This window comes from Malaya genurostris, chromosome 2, assembly GCF_030247185.1.
Source record: "Malaya genurostris strain Urasoe2022 chromosome 2, Malgen_1.1, whole genome shotgun sequence".
In the NCBI taxonomy this organism is placed as follows: Eukaryota; Metazoa; Arthropoda; class Insecta; order Diptera; family Culicidae; genus Malaya; species Malaya genurostris.
In genome coordinates, this window is record NC_080571.1 from 343,020,479 (window position 1) to 343,038,777 (window position 18,299).

The 18,299-nt window shown below is 37.0% G+C and overlaps 1 protein-coding gene across 3 annotated transcripts in view; it reads right to left on the minus strand.

The window, feature by feature from the left end:
- Window positions 1–18,299, minus strand: part of LOC131431886 (uncharacterized) — a 380,408-nt gene that overhangs the window by 169,074 nt on the left and 193,035 nt on the right. Inside the window, exon 1 of one of the 3 annotated variants that reach the window (XM_058597832.1) lies at window positions 7,416–7,956. The exons of 1 other annotated variant lie outside the window; for it this stretch is intronic. In XM_058597832.1, the coding sequence (XP_058453815.1) occupies window positions 7,416–7,442 (27 nt within the window). In that variant the 5' untranslated portion in view covers window positions 7,443–7,956. Of the gene's footprint in view, window positions 1–7,415; window positions 7,957–18,299 lie in introns of those variants that run through there. One more of the 3 variants, XM_058597831.1, reaches the window with a different exon arrangement.

Sequence of the window (18,299 nt, forward strand, 5' to 3'; positions counted from 1 at the left end):
AAACGGTGAATGAATGTTTGTAGCAAAAGATATATTCAAATTAAAGATTCTGTATTCGATACTAGTTAGCGTGATTCTGAATAGCATTCAACTTTGCGGTCGACTTGTAAGTCTACGGGACTATTGCATGGTCAATCATGCAATCTTTCCAAGTCAGAACTGAAACATACAAAATCTGACTCGTTAAGTTCGTTATATGTACATTGACCAATCGAATAAAAACCTTGAGTGCAAAATTTGGAGTCGGAATTAGCAATGCAAAAATCATTTAGAAACTTATTTGCAGGTACCTTACAACAAAGCTTCGAATGCAAAAACTGAATGAAAAATTGCGGTTCTTCCAATAAACATGTTTCCAAGCGTGGAATGCAGCATGGTTGCCCGTAACAGATTCGAATGTTTATTTCGTTTTATTTAGAAAAAAGTTTTAGTTCACCAAGTTATTTAATAATGTCTTTCTTGAGTAATATGGTCTCAAGCCTTCCAGACATATCCAGTTATCTTCTATATATGAATAGTATAGTGTTTCTATTAACCTGGAATATATTCCAAAATACATATGTGCTGATAATCTGGAATGCATTTTCTTCCTGTTATGCATTGAATTATCTTATCTCTAGAAACGGCATATTAACTATTATATTATTTTGGTCATAGCTACCAGAAGTTCGCGACTTTTACACACATTAAAACTGTCACTTTACATTGTAAAATTTAAAACTCGGTTAAAGCGCATCTTTCATCAAGTAGAAGCTTGTGTTCAGTATATTTTGAATTCTTTAGCTTAATGTCGTTGTTTACCACAAAACTTGATATAAAAGTAACTGATGCCCAAATTTATAGCTGCAGTTAAAAGGACAATTTCATGTAAACTTTGAGAAGTATCTTAATCATTTCCTCTATGTGCTTTTACGCTCAATCCAATTTTGGAAATGTAGATGTTGCAATCACGAGCGCACGCAAAAGAAGATGCGGTGCCTTGAAATTTCAAACAGCACATCCAGTTTCTATGCGCTTGCTACAATTCTCGTACACATTTTTGGTTCTCTGTTTCAGTCGGCCCTCACGCCCTCACATTTCGATGCACTATAGATTCATCGTATTGAATTTCATTGCCGGTTCTGGTTAGGAAATTTGGGGATAAGTACGATTACCTATAAAGTACACTTATATTTCCAAAAATGGTAAGTAACAAAAACTACCTAAACATGAATTCAAGCTCAATTTGGTTTTGAAGAATCTTATATCTGCCATTGGAATTATAAAAATTTCATAGTGTGTATACATAGATTTTGATTTTGTCATAAAAAAGGTTTCGAAATTACTTGAAAATTCGACTAGTGAAAGTTGACATTCGACTAGGATAAGTTAAGCAATTCCTCCGTGTGTATGTATGTGTATTGTATGTGTCAAACAACGTCACTCAATTTCTCAGGCATGACTGCACCTATTTTCCCAAATCAGGCTGAAATGAAAAGGCTGCATAGGTTACTATTGAATTTAATTCGGATCCGACTTCCGCAGTTACAAGTCTAAGAATGTCGAAAATTTTCTACTCTAATTGGCTAAGTAGCTTGTGTCCGCATTAAAAAAAAATCAAACGTTTGGAACTTTAAATATTGTAAATGAATAGTGAAACATTCTGAGAGCCGAGTTCATTGCATATAATTAACAGTTTTCTTTCTGAAAAGAAATTATGTTAAAAAAAATGAAAAATGATATATTGAAAAATGTAGGTGTGATTCCCCGGTGAACGACCACAATTAAGAAAGCGGGAATAAATAAATATAATAATAATAATAATAATAATAATAATAATAATAATAATAATAATAATAATAATAATAATAATAATAATAATAATAATAATAATAATAATAATAATAATAATAATAATAATAATAATAATAATAATAATAATAATAATAATAATAATAATAATAATAATAATAATAATAAAAATAATAATAATAATAATAATAATAATAATAATACTCAGCACGTTGAATAGTAGCCATGTGATCATTGAGTTTGCTATGTCCAGTCAGAGCTCTGACCAGAATACTGCAATGATGCTTGGAAAAATACAGTAGACACTTTGACATTTTCAGATTTAAATCTGGTAGACATGCTTTTGTCTGAGCGCAAGTTTGCAAGCTGCGCCAGTAGCTGGCATGTTTGGATGCAGCCCAAGAACGAATCTTGTGCTTTATCCAACTAGTTGGGAGCTGGTTCAGGACCAACGAAATCATTCGTTTCACCAGCTCTAGCCAACTCATCAAATAATAATAATAATAATAATATTGTGGCTGTCATTTCCGACCCTAAAAAATTCATTGGTTTAGTTATCCTAGGAGAAACAGAAAAATCAAAACGTCGTTATTCAGAATAAGGGTGCAGAAGATATTTTCAGAGTATTATCAATGAATGCTAGTGTATCTGTTTCTTTAGGAATAAGAAGGAAGCACTAAGGATGAATACTTCAGTAATTCAGATATATGAGCCGTTACACAAAACTCTGTGTTTATCTTTTAATATTCGTTAGTTATTAAAATTCATTGCCTTCGCCGACAGTATATATAAATCTAAAACAATTTCTTTATTTCACAATGGTAATGTAATGAGACCCTAAAATTTCCTGCAAAGGTAATCCCAACAACGCAATCGTATGTACTAGTACCATTTCACTGAGGTAGCCGAAATAGTGCGAGCGCACTATGAACCACAGCTCGTCTCCAGAAACAGCCGGTTTATTGCTTCAAGAGACATTGATGAGACAGCCGGCTTGCGACAGCCCTTCGTAACAATAATTCCCTAAAAATCAAAGGATGTCTTCGATTTTCTAAGGCTGTCCCCGTAACATTTTATGCGAATGAGCGAACAGAAAGAAACAGGATACAAACAGCCCGTTCGGTTTGACTACTCTCCGGATAGAATACTCTCATCAAACTGGTGAGTAGAAACTGTCTCAGTGACAGCATTTATTTAGGCATGCGAGCGCTGTTGCCATTACAGTTCGGCATATGCTTGCACACATATTGTAGACTGGGCTTTCGACTTTGCGCTCGGACAGTTCATGCTATCTCGTGACGGATGTCATTGAAAAGCAGTACTGCTGGGAAGCCTGGTCAAAATCGGTTCAGCCATCTCCGAGAAAACCTAGTGAGATTATTTGACTTATATGAACTGAGTCGAATGGTATATGACACTTGGCCCTCCGGGCCAATTTTCACTAGTCGGTTTTTCAAGTGATTGCATAACCTTTCTTTATGAGAAAGGCAAAAATCGGTTTCTTTCATTTGATAGAAAATGCTTTCGAGCATGTTTACAAAAAAAATGGTGGAGGAGATATTTTTTTTTAATTTTTTAAATTGTGTTCAAACATTGGGTTTTTTCATTGAAAATGCTCTTTCATGTAAGACATTTATTAGCTATATATATTAAAATAAGGTATTGCTGTCTTCCAGCGTGTTAAAACTAATTCAACTGCATAATCGGTGAGATGGAGTACACTCACGTTGGTTGTCACTCTATTCGATAATGCTATTACACGATCAGACGTTAAAAGAAATCGTTTGAATACATCCTCTAGATTCACTAAACGATTGAATTTCTGCAGATGGAACTGCCTATACTTGCGAATTGATTTATTTCGACTCTTGTGTCTTGCGCTTCTTTATACTATACATTGTTGTTATTATTTCTATTATTATTATTATTATTATTATTATTATTATTTTTATTATTATTATTATTATTATTATTGTTATTATCACTATTATAGAAAATTCTGCGGACATAGACATAGCAATTGACAGTTTGAATCATTACATTATCGAAGCTAGAGATCTTTCAGTTCCCAAAGCTCAAACTAAATTAAATTCTCCTATCATCGATGACAATCTTCAACTGCTTATTCGGTTGAAGAATGTTCGTCGACGACAATATCAACGTTCTCGTGATCCTGCTATGAAAAACATAGTTAAGGATTTACAAAAAGAAATTAAACATAGATTTACTCTTTTGCGAAATGAAAATTTCGCTAAAGAAGTTGAGCAAATTAAACCATATTGTAAACCTTTCTGGAAATTTTCTAAGGTTCTTAAGAAACTTCAGAAACCAATTCCTGCTCTCATGGAAGAAAATCAAATACTTCTTACAAATGGCGAAAAAGCTCAAAAACTTGTCCACAATTCTAATTTGAACGTTGTGAGTCCTATTGAAAATGAAGTCTCACTGAAATATGATCATATTTCATTTCAAGTGTTATCACCGAATGACATTATTGAGACGAATTTTGATGAAATTAAGTCAATTATTAGGAAACTTAAAAACATGAAGGTTCCTGGTAATGATGGAATTTTTATTATTCTTATTAAAAATCTTCCCGACGTTGCCTTGAGACGCTTGGTTAAAATTTCAACAAGTGTTTTTCATTAGCTTACTTCCCAAAAAGACTAAAGTAATTCCTATTCTCAAACCTGATAAAAACCCAGCAGAAACATCAAGTTATCGACCAATTAGCTTACTTTCTTCTATCAGTAAACTTTTTGAAAAATTATCTTGTTGAGAATGATGTCTCATATGAATGAGAATTCATTTTTTTACCAGAGCAGTTTGGATTACGTCATGAACATTCAACTACTCATCAACTTGTCAGAGTAACGAACATGATAAAAGCAAATAAATCTTCTGGATTATTCACATGAGTTGCTCTTCTAGACATAGAAAAAGCATTCGACAGTGTTTGGCACAAAGGTTTAATAGCAAAAATGTCTGATTTCCAGTTTCCTACTTATTTGATCGAATTGATTCAAAATTATTTAACTGATCGTACTCTTCAGGTTAGCTGTCAGAATTGTAAATCTGAATTGCTACCCGTACGAGCCGGTGATCCGCAGGGTTCGAGCGTGGCTCCAATCTTGTATAATATTTTCACTTCTGATCTTCCAAATCTACCCGTTGGTTGTCAGAAATCGCTATTCTGTGACGTCAAAAGTCTGTTAGCCACAGGTAGAAATCTAAGAGTGATCTGCAGTCACCTACAAAGAAGTTTAAATATTTTCAGTGATTATCTGTCAAAATGGAAAATTAAACCAAATGCAGCAAAAACGCAATTAATTATCTTTCCTCACAAGCCAAGAGCTTCTTTTCTTAAACCAAACAATAATCACATTCTCAAATTGAATGGCTTGGAATTGACATGGTCTGATCAAGATAAATTTTCAGACCAGCCATGCTTTATGCAGTACCAATTTGGTCAAGTTGTTGTTCCACCAGGAAGAAAACGCTTCAAAGGAATCAGAATAAAATTCTGAAAATGATTTTGAAGCGTCCTCCCTGGTTTAGTACAAATGAGTTACACAGACTCACAAATATAGAACCATTAGATGTAATGTCACATAATATTATAAGCAAATTCCGACAAAAATCTCTACACAAAAATCTTGGAATTGCGGAAACAAATTATGTCCCCATGGTAATAACCAAATCATGTATTCAATAGGGTTGAAAAGTCACCTCTTGTGGCTGAACACCCAATTTAAATCTCAATAATCTCAATTTTAACTCATATTTCAATAAATAGTTATAAAACAAAAGTCGACCATTCCAAAAAAAAAATTTTATGTTATAGCAGACATTTGGCATCAAAAAATTTTTTGTCTTTAGTTTTGGCTTTTTTTACGCGAATTCCCTGAGTCACGCGGTTTGTTTTTGCGCAAAACCCCAGTGTAATTATTATTCTTAGTATTGTTAATTTTTCAATATTATATGGAGCCCGTTTGAAGGAATCATATTCCACTGAAAATCATCAGGATCATATGCAAAGCTGTTTTCAACGTTTTGTCTTTTCAGTAAGAATCGGTTATTACCCCTACCAAGTGCCATCGTGAACCATATAAATATCGGTTGACTACTAGTCCGATCAAGATTAAGGAAATCAATCACTTAGTGACGCTTGCCAGTAGCCTTTGGAAGCAGCCTGTTGGCCACAAAAACAGCAGCGATTAATCGAATTCCGACATTACCCGAAGTGGCGGCAGTGCCGGGACGGAATGATGGACGTAACGAAAAAATGGAAAAAGTTTATCTTTTACCTCATCAAGTCGATGGCTATCGTTTTGGATCGGCAAAAGGAAAGCATTGAAGGTGAAAATTAGATTGCAGAACTGTATCATGTCTGACATTCCGGGAGAAAACCCACTTAATCGAAGGAAGTTTATATCGATACAGGAGACAAGTCGGTTAGTGGGACAAACGAGGCTATTGTGGCGTTGTTTTGTGTTCTGCTTTTTTTTTGCAGCCTGCGGGGAAGGGGAAGTGATTTGTCGTTGTGGAAACCGTCCTCCGAACATGACAGACTGATCCGAGAGCGTCGTTCGGAACACCCACAGTGACTGATAGTCAATTTCTCACCTGAGCTACCGTATTTTCCGATAATGAAAGATTAGACGCCGCTACAATTAAATATGGCAATTCGAATGCTTCCTTCCGGTCGGTTTCGTCTGACAGGATAGAAAACGTGTCACTCACCATAAGCTGTAAGAGTTCTTCGTAGCACGTGCAATATTTGCCTTGACGGCGATCAATCACACTCCCGGATAGCACCAATCGAGGTTTTTTTTTCTCTCTTTATCTCTCTTCCTGGAAGCCATTATTATCTGTTCGAAAATATTTCACCATTGTTTCCTACCAAGCCGGTCACGTTGTTCGGTTCACTGAACACGTCCGTCCGCCTGAGAAAGAGTTACAGCCTGCCGCTGCCGAGGTGGGTCGCTGGGAGTTGGTCTCGGTAGAATTTCCAAAGTAATCGGTAATGCCCCGTTTACACTTCTGCTGGCTGCCAGCATGCTGGTGTCAGTGTACTGCCCTCTTAGGAAAAAACGTTCAACTGTGGTCCAATGATCCAAAGTATTAGACCAACGAAGGACCACCGTTGAACGTTTTTTCCTAAGAGGGCAGTACACTGACACCAGCATGCTGGCAGCCAGCAGAAGTGTAAACGGGGCATAAAGGTTGAGATGCGAAGGTCTAACTTGTTTGTTTGAGTATTTTTTTGGTTACTATTAGAAACGTTTCGCTCTACTCTTGTCAAACTATAGTGCTAAGGTTACTTAGATTAGAAAATGGAAAATTAGGCGGTTTGACATTGGTTTATCTTCTCATTCAAATCGGTTAGTGCAAAAGGGAAATCATTAAGAAAAATAATAAATTTTATGTTATCATAAAAAATTCTCCGTTTAAGGTGTTTAAATGAACGAATCTTTCCGTAAATTGCCGACAAAAAATAAAGCAATCAAAGGATTATCCTCGGTAACAGCACTTTCGGTCAGGCCAGCCAACATCAGAACTATTTGCATCATTCAGATGCAAACAGAACAAAAGACGAAAACAAAAATTACACATTTGCTCACCGTTCTGATGGAAAATGAACCCTCCATTCACATGCGAGTTAATCCTGCCGGAGTACTTTGCTTCACAATTCAAAACACAGTCGTAAATTATGTACACCCACAACGTTACACCTGCTGAAATCTTTCGACACAAAGAGCCGTCACCGTCACTAATCACCATCCGTCAGGACATTCAAAACGGGGAGTGGAGGGGGCGTGTGTTTGTCTAAACGACCGTAAATTTCACATTGTGCCCATCATCCGTGCCGTGTATTTCGAGTCTCGAGTTGAAAGCCCGGAATATCGCGTCGCGTCGTGCCCGATTTTCATTAAACAACGTCACTCACTAATCTAAAAGCAATCATCGCAGCCTACTGGGACAGTAGATTTCTTTTTTTCCGAACACACGTACACGTGCAGTAGGAGTTCTCGTTCGCACATGGTCCGCAATTGGGCACCAAAACCGTCAGGATTGCATGAAGTAACGAAATTGACTGATGGCCGCACCAACCTGCTGATTGTGCCAGGCTTCGGGACGTCAGCTGGTGCAGCATCACGAACAGGAAGACGGGTTTCCCCCAGCGTGCCGGTGTGCTACTCGGTATATTCCCGATCAGTAACCGACCGTCGGTGTTTTATTCCGGGGCACCAAAAATCCGTGAGCGGGGGAGAGTTATTCTACGATGCATGCATCGATGCAGAGAGAGGGAGAGAGAGAGAGAGAGAGAGATGTAGATGGAAAGAGAAAACGAATGCATGTCTAGCAGGTGGTTTTCCGAAATGACGATGATGATTGTGGAAGCAAGCGTCGGCTTTCAGGAATGAGAAGCTTTGAATTAAGAAAGCTTTTCTCCGTCAAACGTTGTTGTCTCCCAAGTTAACACAAGGGTGATATTCACCAACCAGGAAAATACTCAACTTTCGACATTCTCAAATATTTCCAGTGGTAGGAGTTATTTTAGCATCGGATCAATTTAATCCTTCGAATATGGCATATGTAAACCAGATGATAGCAAAGATGCCATTTTCGAGTTGAAAACAATTACATAATTCTATTGATTCAAACTACTTACAGCAATAAATGTTGGAAGAACAGAACAGAATCAGTTAGTCGAGATCAGCAAATGCTTGTGTGTCAAATAATTTAACTCAATTTTTTCGGAGATGGCTCAATCGTTTTCTACAAACACAGATTCATATGAAAAGCAGTTTTCTCCCAAACAATTTCATTTGGATCCGTTTTCTGGTTCTGGAACTACAGGAGGAAAATAATGTAACTAATTTTTCTCGTAGATCGGTTCATCTAAGATTCAAATGAAATCTAAGATCCATCTAAGATTCAAATGAAAGGTCTTAAGATCATAGAAAACATCTTGCTTTTTAGTCCGATCCGACTTCCGGTTCAGGAGATACAGGGTAATTAGCATAAAAATGTCCATTTCACATAAATTAAGCAAAATCTTATTTCAGTAGCCCGGGAGGTACACACAAATCCAAATGAAAAGACTTATGGTACCATACCAAATTGGTGAATTTTATCCGGTTCCGGCTTCCGATTCTGGAATTACAGGGTGATGAATTTTTAAAATTCAAATCGATATAGATCGTTTAGAGTTATGCTTAGTTCTAGAATACCGGCTCTGGAAGTACCGCAAATAATGACGAAAAGCTCACGCTAAGTCCAAAATCAGTATTTAAGCGAAAAAATTATTTGATTCACTGATTTCAGTTAGTTATTTTTCATTGCTAATTTGGATTTGTTAACTCTTATTCCTTTAAAACTGTTAGAACCATAGTTGAAATGGCAAATTTTTTAGTTAAATTCACCAATTCAACGTGCTGTCATTTCTTAGCTAAGACACACTCCATTTTCATTCAACTAATTTTTTAGTTCACTTAACAAAATTATTTTCAACAAATAAACTAAGCTCAAAAAGATTTTTGTGGATTTCAGTTGATATTATTAGTTAATTTTAGCAATAATATTTGTTGATTTTGGTATCAGTTTTGTCGATTACAACTAATTAAAAAGGTTGAATGTAACTAAAGTCGTTTATATGAACTTATGTCGACAGTTGATTTTAGTAAAAATAATATGTATAATGTAATATTCCGAAATTATAATATTGATCTTAAGGGCTGAGGACAGTACCGTAAAGTGGTAGGTTTTTTGCTATTTTCCAGTTTCAAATTAAATTTTCTTGGAAACGGTGCAGAATATAGAAAAACCCACCTGACAATGTCTTCGAAATTTAGTTGAGAATATTCTGTGAAATTTTCAGAATGATTCATTGCGTCCGCTAAGTCGTGTTGTATTTTTTTCTGACTGAAGAACTGCTGAAAATTGGAACGCTCGGAAATGCATACCTCTACTTGTTCATCAAATATCTCGGCTTTGAAGGCGTGTATCATAAATCTACCGTGACAAAGTCTAGATAATTTAGTTTAGATGCGATTAGTACATAAAAACATGTTTGTTATCGCGATAAAAATAAAGTGTAATTTTGCTCTATTTCAACTAGGTATTAGAAATCAATTATAATTTCTAACAACACACCAAAAAAATTTGAATATTACAGATGACTTAATCCCTTATACAATGTAATTCATAAAGACCTAATTTGTCAAATGACGGAAAATTTTATTTGTATTGACTTAATGTTAGAATAGCTTGAATTTTACTGGTTTCGACTGTAACTTGCGTTCTGCTAGCAGGTGCGACTGTATGAATTTAAATGCACATTTTAGCAACCAAGCAGATGTATGCTTTTGTGGCTCAGTCGATTAACAGACGTACTTGCGATGTAATAATTGTCGGTTCAAGTCACGGCCTGTTGCTATTCTTTTTTTTTTATTTCAATGAATTTCATGTCATGGAGTTTTAGACACAATATTAAATGTTCTTTCACGTAAATTTGCGTGAACTGCGACACTCCATTTATGTGCATCTAATAAGATGTAAAATCACAGGGTTTTTTTTAAGTGTGTATATAAAAATATCAGAACAGTCGACGATACACGACGAAATCAGTCTTGAGGATGGTTGTCGTCGGAGGATGGTGAAATTGGAGAACTATTGAATTTTTATTTCGTTATAACAGCCAGCATTAGATGCTGCCATCTGAAGCTGTCATCGAGAAATTGTTCATACAGTAACGACTACTAGCCACTAGATGGCACACTACTGCCGAAAGAAAAAAATCCATTTGCGATGGTCCTTACTTTTTTGACAGGAATAAGGGCCTGTCCATAAAAGACGTCACGCCGCAAGGGGGAGGGGGTGTTCCCCAAAACGTGACCTTTTGTGCCAGTGGGGAGGGGAGAGGGTTGTTGGAATGTGACGTCCAAGCGCAGCACATTTTTGAAATACCTAATAATATTACGCAATATTCAATTTCCAAAAGATATTAAATATCTTATCATAGCGCCACCTCGTTGTGAAAATGCTTATTGGATTAGTCAATACTGAAGTATATCATAGTAACAGACAGAATTGCCAGGTCTGCAGATTTGTCTGTAAATCTGCAGATTTCGGGTATAGTGCTGCAGACATTTTTTGTTGTGCAGACTTTTGCAGACTTTTGAAAATCGAGTTTCTCGCAGACTTTCGTCCAAATTTACAGACTTTTTTTTTCGTCGTGAATACGACTTACTTTACTATGGGGCGCCTTTTCAAAATTTACCCTCTGAGAGAGTGATAAGTTTTTGATCGTGAATATCTCTTGTTGTATCTAACGAATCAACAAAATTTTTGCTACATGCCATCGAAAATATGATCACAATTTTATGATAAAATTCTCAGTTGTGTGACATAATTTCAAATAATTCAAAATTAAACTTTTCTGAAATGTTTGGTATAAACGAGTATCAAAGAGGATAATTCAAAAGGCGCGTTGGCCTTTCTCGTATTCTTGAAGCTCATAACTCATGGATCAATAAGTCCCGAGACTAGAGCAGAGATGGCGCTCGTAGTAAACCAGTAACCACGCCTTTCTAGAGTACTAACCTTTGCTTGAAACGGGTCAAAATTTTAAGTCTATCCGACCAGAAACAGCTGAGTTATCGAGGTCGGAGTAAAGTCGTTTTGTAGTTTGTTTAAAACATGCAAAAAACCGAGTTTCGTGTTTTGATAAAACATTGTTTTTTAATGGGTAAAAACACCGTGCAAGCGAAACAATGGATTGGAAAATGTTATCCGGATTTTTGTCCATTAAAAGCAACGATTTGTCGGTGGTTCGCCGAGTTTAAACGTGGTCGTACCGACACAAATGACGCGGAACGCTCGGGTAGAACTGTGGAAGCCATTACACCGGAAAATGTGAGTGAAGTGACAATAATTATAATGAAAGATCGTAAAGTGAAGCTCCGTGAGATGGCTGAGATGACACAAATATCATATGGAAGTGTATTTACTATCCTTCATGAAAAATTGAGCATGAAAAGGGTTTTTTCCAAGTGGATGCCGCGATTGCTTTCGATGGAACAAAAACAGCAACGAGCCGATTATTCAGAAAGCAGGCGAAATTGAACGAATTGGGCTTTGATCTGCTTCCCCACTCCCCATACTCACCGGATTTAGCCCCCAGTGACTACTGGTTCTTTGTTGATCTTAAAAAAATGCTCCAGGGAAAAAGATTTGGCTCAAATGAGGAGGTCATCGCTGAAATTGAAGCTTATTTTGAAGCGAAAGATAAATTTTTTTATGAACATGGTATTGAAAAATTGGAAAAACGTTGGAACCATTGTATCACCCTAAAAGGTTGCAATTTGCAAAAAACATGTTGTTTCCATTGTTAGTCTCGGGACTTATTGATCCATGTGTTAGCTCAGTGATCTGTGGAGGGATTTATATAATCGAACCAAGGATGGCTTTTATCGTATCAAAGAATGCTCACTCTTCACACGATTGAATCAGTGCCATCAAAGAGAGACGGATATCATCGCAACAACAAACACCCGGCATGGCTCATTTGACATAGAATAGACACCAGTGCGAGAGCGAATTTCTTTCGATGACATTTCTGAGAATCAAAGGTTAGCACGCTGCTGTGGGATCCTCTCTGAAGCAACAAACGGTCGCTTATTCTCGTTTCGCGATCCGATTCTGTATGGGCAGTGGATAATTGCGATAGAATCATTTTACTATTGCCGCTTATTCTAACTATGTGCATATAACCTTTCTATAAGTTGTGTCTATGAAAATGTCTGTGAAAGCTCCACACAAGGGTTTTGAAATATTGCAACCTAGTATGAGAAACATCAAGTTGAACCATCGATTCGATTTTCTGCGAAAATTATCAACTTGCGATTCTCTCTTGGGAAATTCCACACAGCAACGATCATTATCAGACTGTAAATTATTTTAAGGGCCGTGAAATATTTAGAGTATGAAGTGGAGCGAAGAAATGTAGCAAAATTCTCTCGCGGTTCATGCATTGAATGACTCGAGTTCTTGTAGCATCTTCTAACGGATTGAAAATGTTGTATACAATATAGATAAAAATCGAGCAGCTTCTGTCAAATTTTCGGCAATCACTAACACTGAATTTAACTACCAATAGAATTGAAATTTTTCAAAGCATTCGATACTGGAACCGGAATTCAAAATTCGGTGTAACCGAAGTCAGATAAATTCACCTGAGTATAGTTCACATTTGTTTCAAAATGTTTGAAAATCAATGTAGACATCTTCGAGGAATCGTAGTGCGAATTAAATTTTTGGGTGCCTTTCGAAACGAAAACTGATAACAACCAAAAATGAAATAAGTTTATTTGGTTATCGACTATCCAAATCTGCTAACCCGATAAACCTGATTAATTTATGTGAAACAGACATTTTTATACTAATCACCCTGTATCTCCGAAACCGGAAGTTGGATCTGACTGAAAAACAAGATGTTTTATAGAATCTTAAAACTTTTCATTTGAATCTTAGATGATTCTTAGATCGCTTTTAAATCTTAGATCGGTTCAGCCATCTACGAGAAAAAAATGAGTTGCATTATTTTAATTTCGTTTCACATATCATTCTGTGTTTGCGCAATCAGAAGTCAGATCCAAACGTAATTCAAGAACCTTGTTTGGGAGTAAGGAGTGTATCGATAAGTAGTTAGCAACATTCAAACAGTTATTACTCTGAAATGGCTTAATTATTTGCAGCGTGTTTTGCGGTGACATGTTTGTTTACATGTCAATAACAGATGAGCAATCGATTGGTTTCGGTACGGTTTATCGTTTCAATGATGAGTCGAATTGATCCGGAAACGCGAAAGAAAATTCTGCACACTTGGTGCTCAGAAAGTGGTGTCACGTACAACGAAATTGCAAAACTGGTGAAAGTTCATCACACCAGTGTCAAAAATATTATCGAGAAGTTCGGTAAGACCCTTTCCATGAAGGATTTGCCCGGATCCGGTAGGGAAACGGGTCCCAGCCAGCCCAGCCGGGACTTAAAAGTGGTTGAGTACATCAGGAAAAACCCATCGGCGTCGAAGCGGGATTTGGCCAAGCAGTTCAATACCAGCATCGGGATGATTCAACGGATCAAAGTTCGGAGCTCCCTGAAAACGTACAAGAAACAGAAGGTGCCGAAAAAGTTCCTGCCTGGTACAGTAAGTTCAGGCCAAAACAAGAGCGCGAAAACTGTATAACCGGATTCTACAGAATAAAGACGGATGCATCCTGATCGACGACGAAACCTTCGTCAAAAGGAAGACTTTCGAGCGCTACCCGGACCGCAATATTATACGAAATCGGTGTACCAGGACCTGGACGACGCTGACACCACGGTAGCGATGGAAAAGTTTGGGCTGGCAAGCAATTTGTACCTGTGGTTTGCGGTCGTCGATTTTCTTCACGAAGTGCACAATTAACGCCAAGGTGTACGAGGAAGAATGTTTGAAGAAGAGAATGCTGCCACTGTACAAAAAGCACTCTCAGCCTCTTCTGGTAGGATTTGGCTTCAGTCCACTACGCCAACTCCGTTCTACAGTGGTTGTCAAAAAGTAATGTACATTTAGTGGAAAAGGACATCAACCCACCGAACTGCCCGGGTCTTCGGCCAATTGAAAGGTATTGGGCAATTGCCAAGCGGCACTTTCGGAAGGTAGGTACAGTGTCCCAGAACATGCAAGAGTTAAAAAAAACTGGACAGCTGCCACCAGGAAAGTTACAAAAGTAACTGTGCAGAATTTAATGAAGAATTTCAAGTCCAAAGTGCGAGCGTTTCACAGAAACTTGGATTTTCTTCAATATAATCAGTGAAATGCATAAAAATGTAATTTTTCTACAATATATCGAAAACTGATGTCAAAATATGTTTTTTTTTTCGCTTTTTTATTCAATAATCAATGTTGCTAACTACTTTTCGATACACTCCTTATACTACTTTTCACATAAATCTTATTTGTAGAAAACGGTTTAGCCATTTCTGAGAAAATTGAGTGAAATTATTTGTTTCACACGCATTTGCTGATCTCGACGAACTTAATCAAATGGTATATGGGTTATGTTCTTCCATCATTTATTATTGTAAGTAGTTCAAATCAAAGTAATTATGGAATTACTTTCAACTTGAAAATGCTGCCATCATTTAGTTTACATGTCATACTCGAACGATTATGTTGCCAAAAACGAACCTTGCTAAAATCGGTCCGAGGCAAAATATCATGCTGTACACAGTCTTTTGGGTACTTAGAAACAAATGTATGTAACAGTATGAAAAATCGTGTTTTATGTTGCTCCCAAGCATTTCTTTGCCAGACAGCGCTCAAAACTTCTACTTCTGGAATAGGGGAAAAAGTCGCTTTCACAAATATTTCGATATTTCCGTTAAAAATGGACGGATTTTAACAATCTATGGCTTGTTGGATAGGTATTACCGTGCGGAATCTAAGTCTGTTTTTCTGTTTTCAAGGTCAATTGTGACAGATACTGTAAAAAAACTGAAAATTTTGACATAAAACTTCGTATAACTCAAAAAGTAAACATTCGATCTCAAAACCATTCAATAGCGTTTTGAGTGACGAGGAGACCTTTCATTTGCGACTAGTTTGATCAAAATCGGTCCAGCCATCTCTGAGATCTCGACCTCTTAGTTGACAACACACATACAGACACGGACATTTGCTCAGTTCGTCGAGCTGAATCGATTGGTATATGACATTCGGCCCTCCGGGCCTCGGAAAATTTTTCTATAGTTTGAGCGAATTTTATACCCACTTTTTATATTTATAAAAATAAGGTAAAAAAGGTAAAAAACGTAAAAAATTTTCTAAACTGGTCTCAAAACTACAGAAATCGATAGTCATTATCAGTAGGCAACTAATCAAACCGATTCCGGCTATCCTGGTTCCTGGTATCCGGTTCCGGAGGTACCGGAAATAGTGGTCATATATACCAAAAAAGATCTCACTCACTTTTCTCAGCGATGGTTTAACCGATTTTGACAAACTTAGATTCAAATGAAAGGTCTTCCGGCCCCATACGGAATTCCTGAATTTCATCCGGATCCGACTTCCGGTTCCGGAATTATAGGGTAAAGTGTGTTCAATATTGTACACCGTCACTTAAGATGAAATGTAGCGTCATAAAATGCGCGCAAAATTTAATCCGCTTCAGTTGAACGAACCGTCGCACAAAGCGTACCAAGAAAAACGGACACATAGAAACAAGAACTTGTTTCAATGATTGAGCGCAGTGGGCTTACCTCTCGTTATATTGGCTTGTAAAAAAGACTGGACGTAATGGATTTTAGAATTCTTCACACTTTGAATATATGCTAATTCAATCGTTATTGTTAGTGATTTCTCTTACACTAGAGCTTTAAATCATGAGTAATTATGAATGACAAACATGAGGCTATATGTATATGTAATGACCAACTTGCTAACCATGTATATGCCTGAGTTTAGTAGCAAGCATGGATTCTCCTTCAAAAGAACGATTGCAGACGAGATAGTATTTTCAATATCTTTGCCAGTCGCTCACCAGGCCTTTCCCGCCGATGAAATAGAATTTGCGTAAAAGTATTTACTTGACTCACATGATAGAGCGCGGTCGAATTTACTTATCAAATACATTCAATGCCAATATATTCCATTCTGAGTGACTTTCATTATCATCTACGAATAAGTAGAAAGTATTATTTCTGTTGTGTCAATAGGATCGTAGCACTAGCCATGTAATTGAAGCTATGCTATGAGTCGGTTGCGAAGTCTGTTAAAACAGAAAGGCCAAATATCTCAAAAGGAATGTAATTCCAAGACTTCCACACCCAGACATTTTCCTGGTGTGGATTCAGTATTCTCCCAAAACGGTTCCGCCACTCCTTGGCTGCGAAGTCTGTTGGAACAAATGGTCATATTCAACAATAAATGTAGGGTAACAGAGGTATTTTGGCCACTTCATATATTTTGGCCCACCCAACAAACTATATGGATTCAATCGATCTTAGGTAACCCATGTTGCATCAGTTTGAAGCTAATCACATTAAATTACCTATTGCGGAAGGATTTTTCAAAGATATTAAAACATTTGGTGGATATTTTTACAAAGTGGGCCAAAATAAAATCGATCCTAAAGCGGGCCAAAATACCTCTGTTACCCTAATACCAAGACTTTGCTTTGCTTGACGACGTTTATTCGAGTTGTTTATTATCTAATACAATAAAACTATGTTGAAATTTGATTCATTTACAATCATTTATGTATTTTTTATTGTTATCAACTGGTTTCGATGCAATAAATTAATACACAGCCGAAGAAATTTCAAACCAAGCCAAAGAAGTCGACTCTTGTGTGAGCAATAATAAGTTCACTACATTTTCTCGGAGATCACTAGCTGGGGTTTTGAAAACTTAGATTAAAATGAACAAACTTTATAGTACCATAAACTACCATTAACTTTTTTTCGGAAGCGATTTCAGGAATTATAGCATGATGAGTCTAGAAATGTCTATTTCAACGACAACGAACCGAAGATCAAATGTCCTCTGGCCTCCGGTGCCAGAAATCATCAATAGTTTAATAATTTCTTAGATTACATTATTGGAATACATTCCAATTATAACTAATAGTTCATCTTACCATGTAGTTAAAATTATTTAGTGAATCTTTTTTCAAGCACATATTTGGGGCACGAAATTAAATATAAAGTTATTTCGTAGTTCATTATTATTCAATCGATTTTGAAAGGCGAATTTGAAAATCAAGCGTTGATTCATTGTATTCATAATAATTGAAAAACCAATGAATTCCAATAAGTTTTCCATGCTGACTGGCTCGAAGCTGACCCTCAATGTTTATCACATTGTTGGTATCACAGGTTAATGAACGATAATACTTGGCTTGTATTCATTTCATTCAGTAGCTTGTCAATGATGAAGTTATAGTTTCGTGTTTTTTTAAACATTCTTCATGGAAAAAGTAACATGTTGGATGCCAGTGCCAATACGGCAGCCCTGCCGGAAAGCTCTTCCTCGTCCAAACCGATCCGATCGGAACTTTTCGTCGATTTTTCCCCTTCGTTTTCGTCAATCCACTCTGAGTTCCCGGCGAAGTAGCTCACTCTCGCGATCTCATCGGCGTTTCGCTTTAGGCGGACTGAGCTTACGCTTGGTCATGACCTAGTGCCGGTTGCAAACCGAAGAAAAGAAAAGCGAAAGTCTACCAAGGGATCCCTACGGGAAATGGGGCGGAGTAGGGGTTTTTGTAATGCTGTGGTAGGTAGTAGGACATATTTATTTCCATCTTTGGAACGGACCGCATCGTCTATTTGCCTATCGCCTTTACACGAGACACGGGTGGGAAGCCACGGAATCTTCAACGGTTTTCACCGTTTGCCACTTCGGTGCTTAGGCTGCTGTTGACGGTGAAATGTTTTGATTGTGGAGTAGATAGAATCGC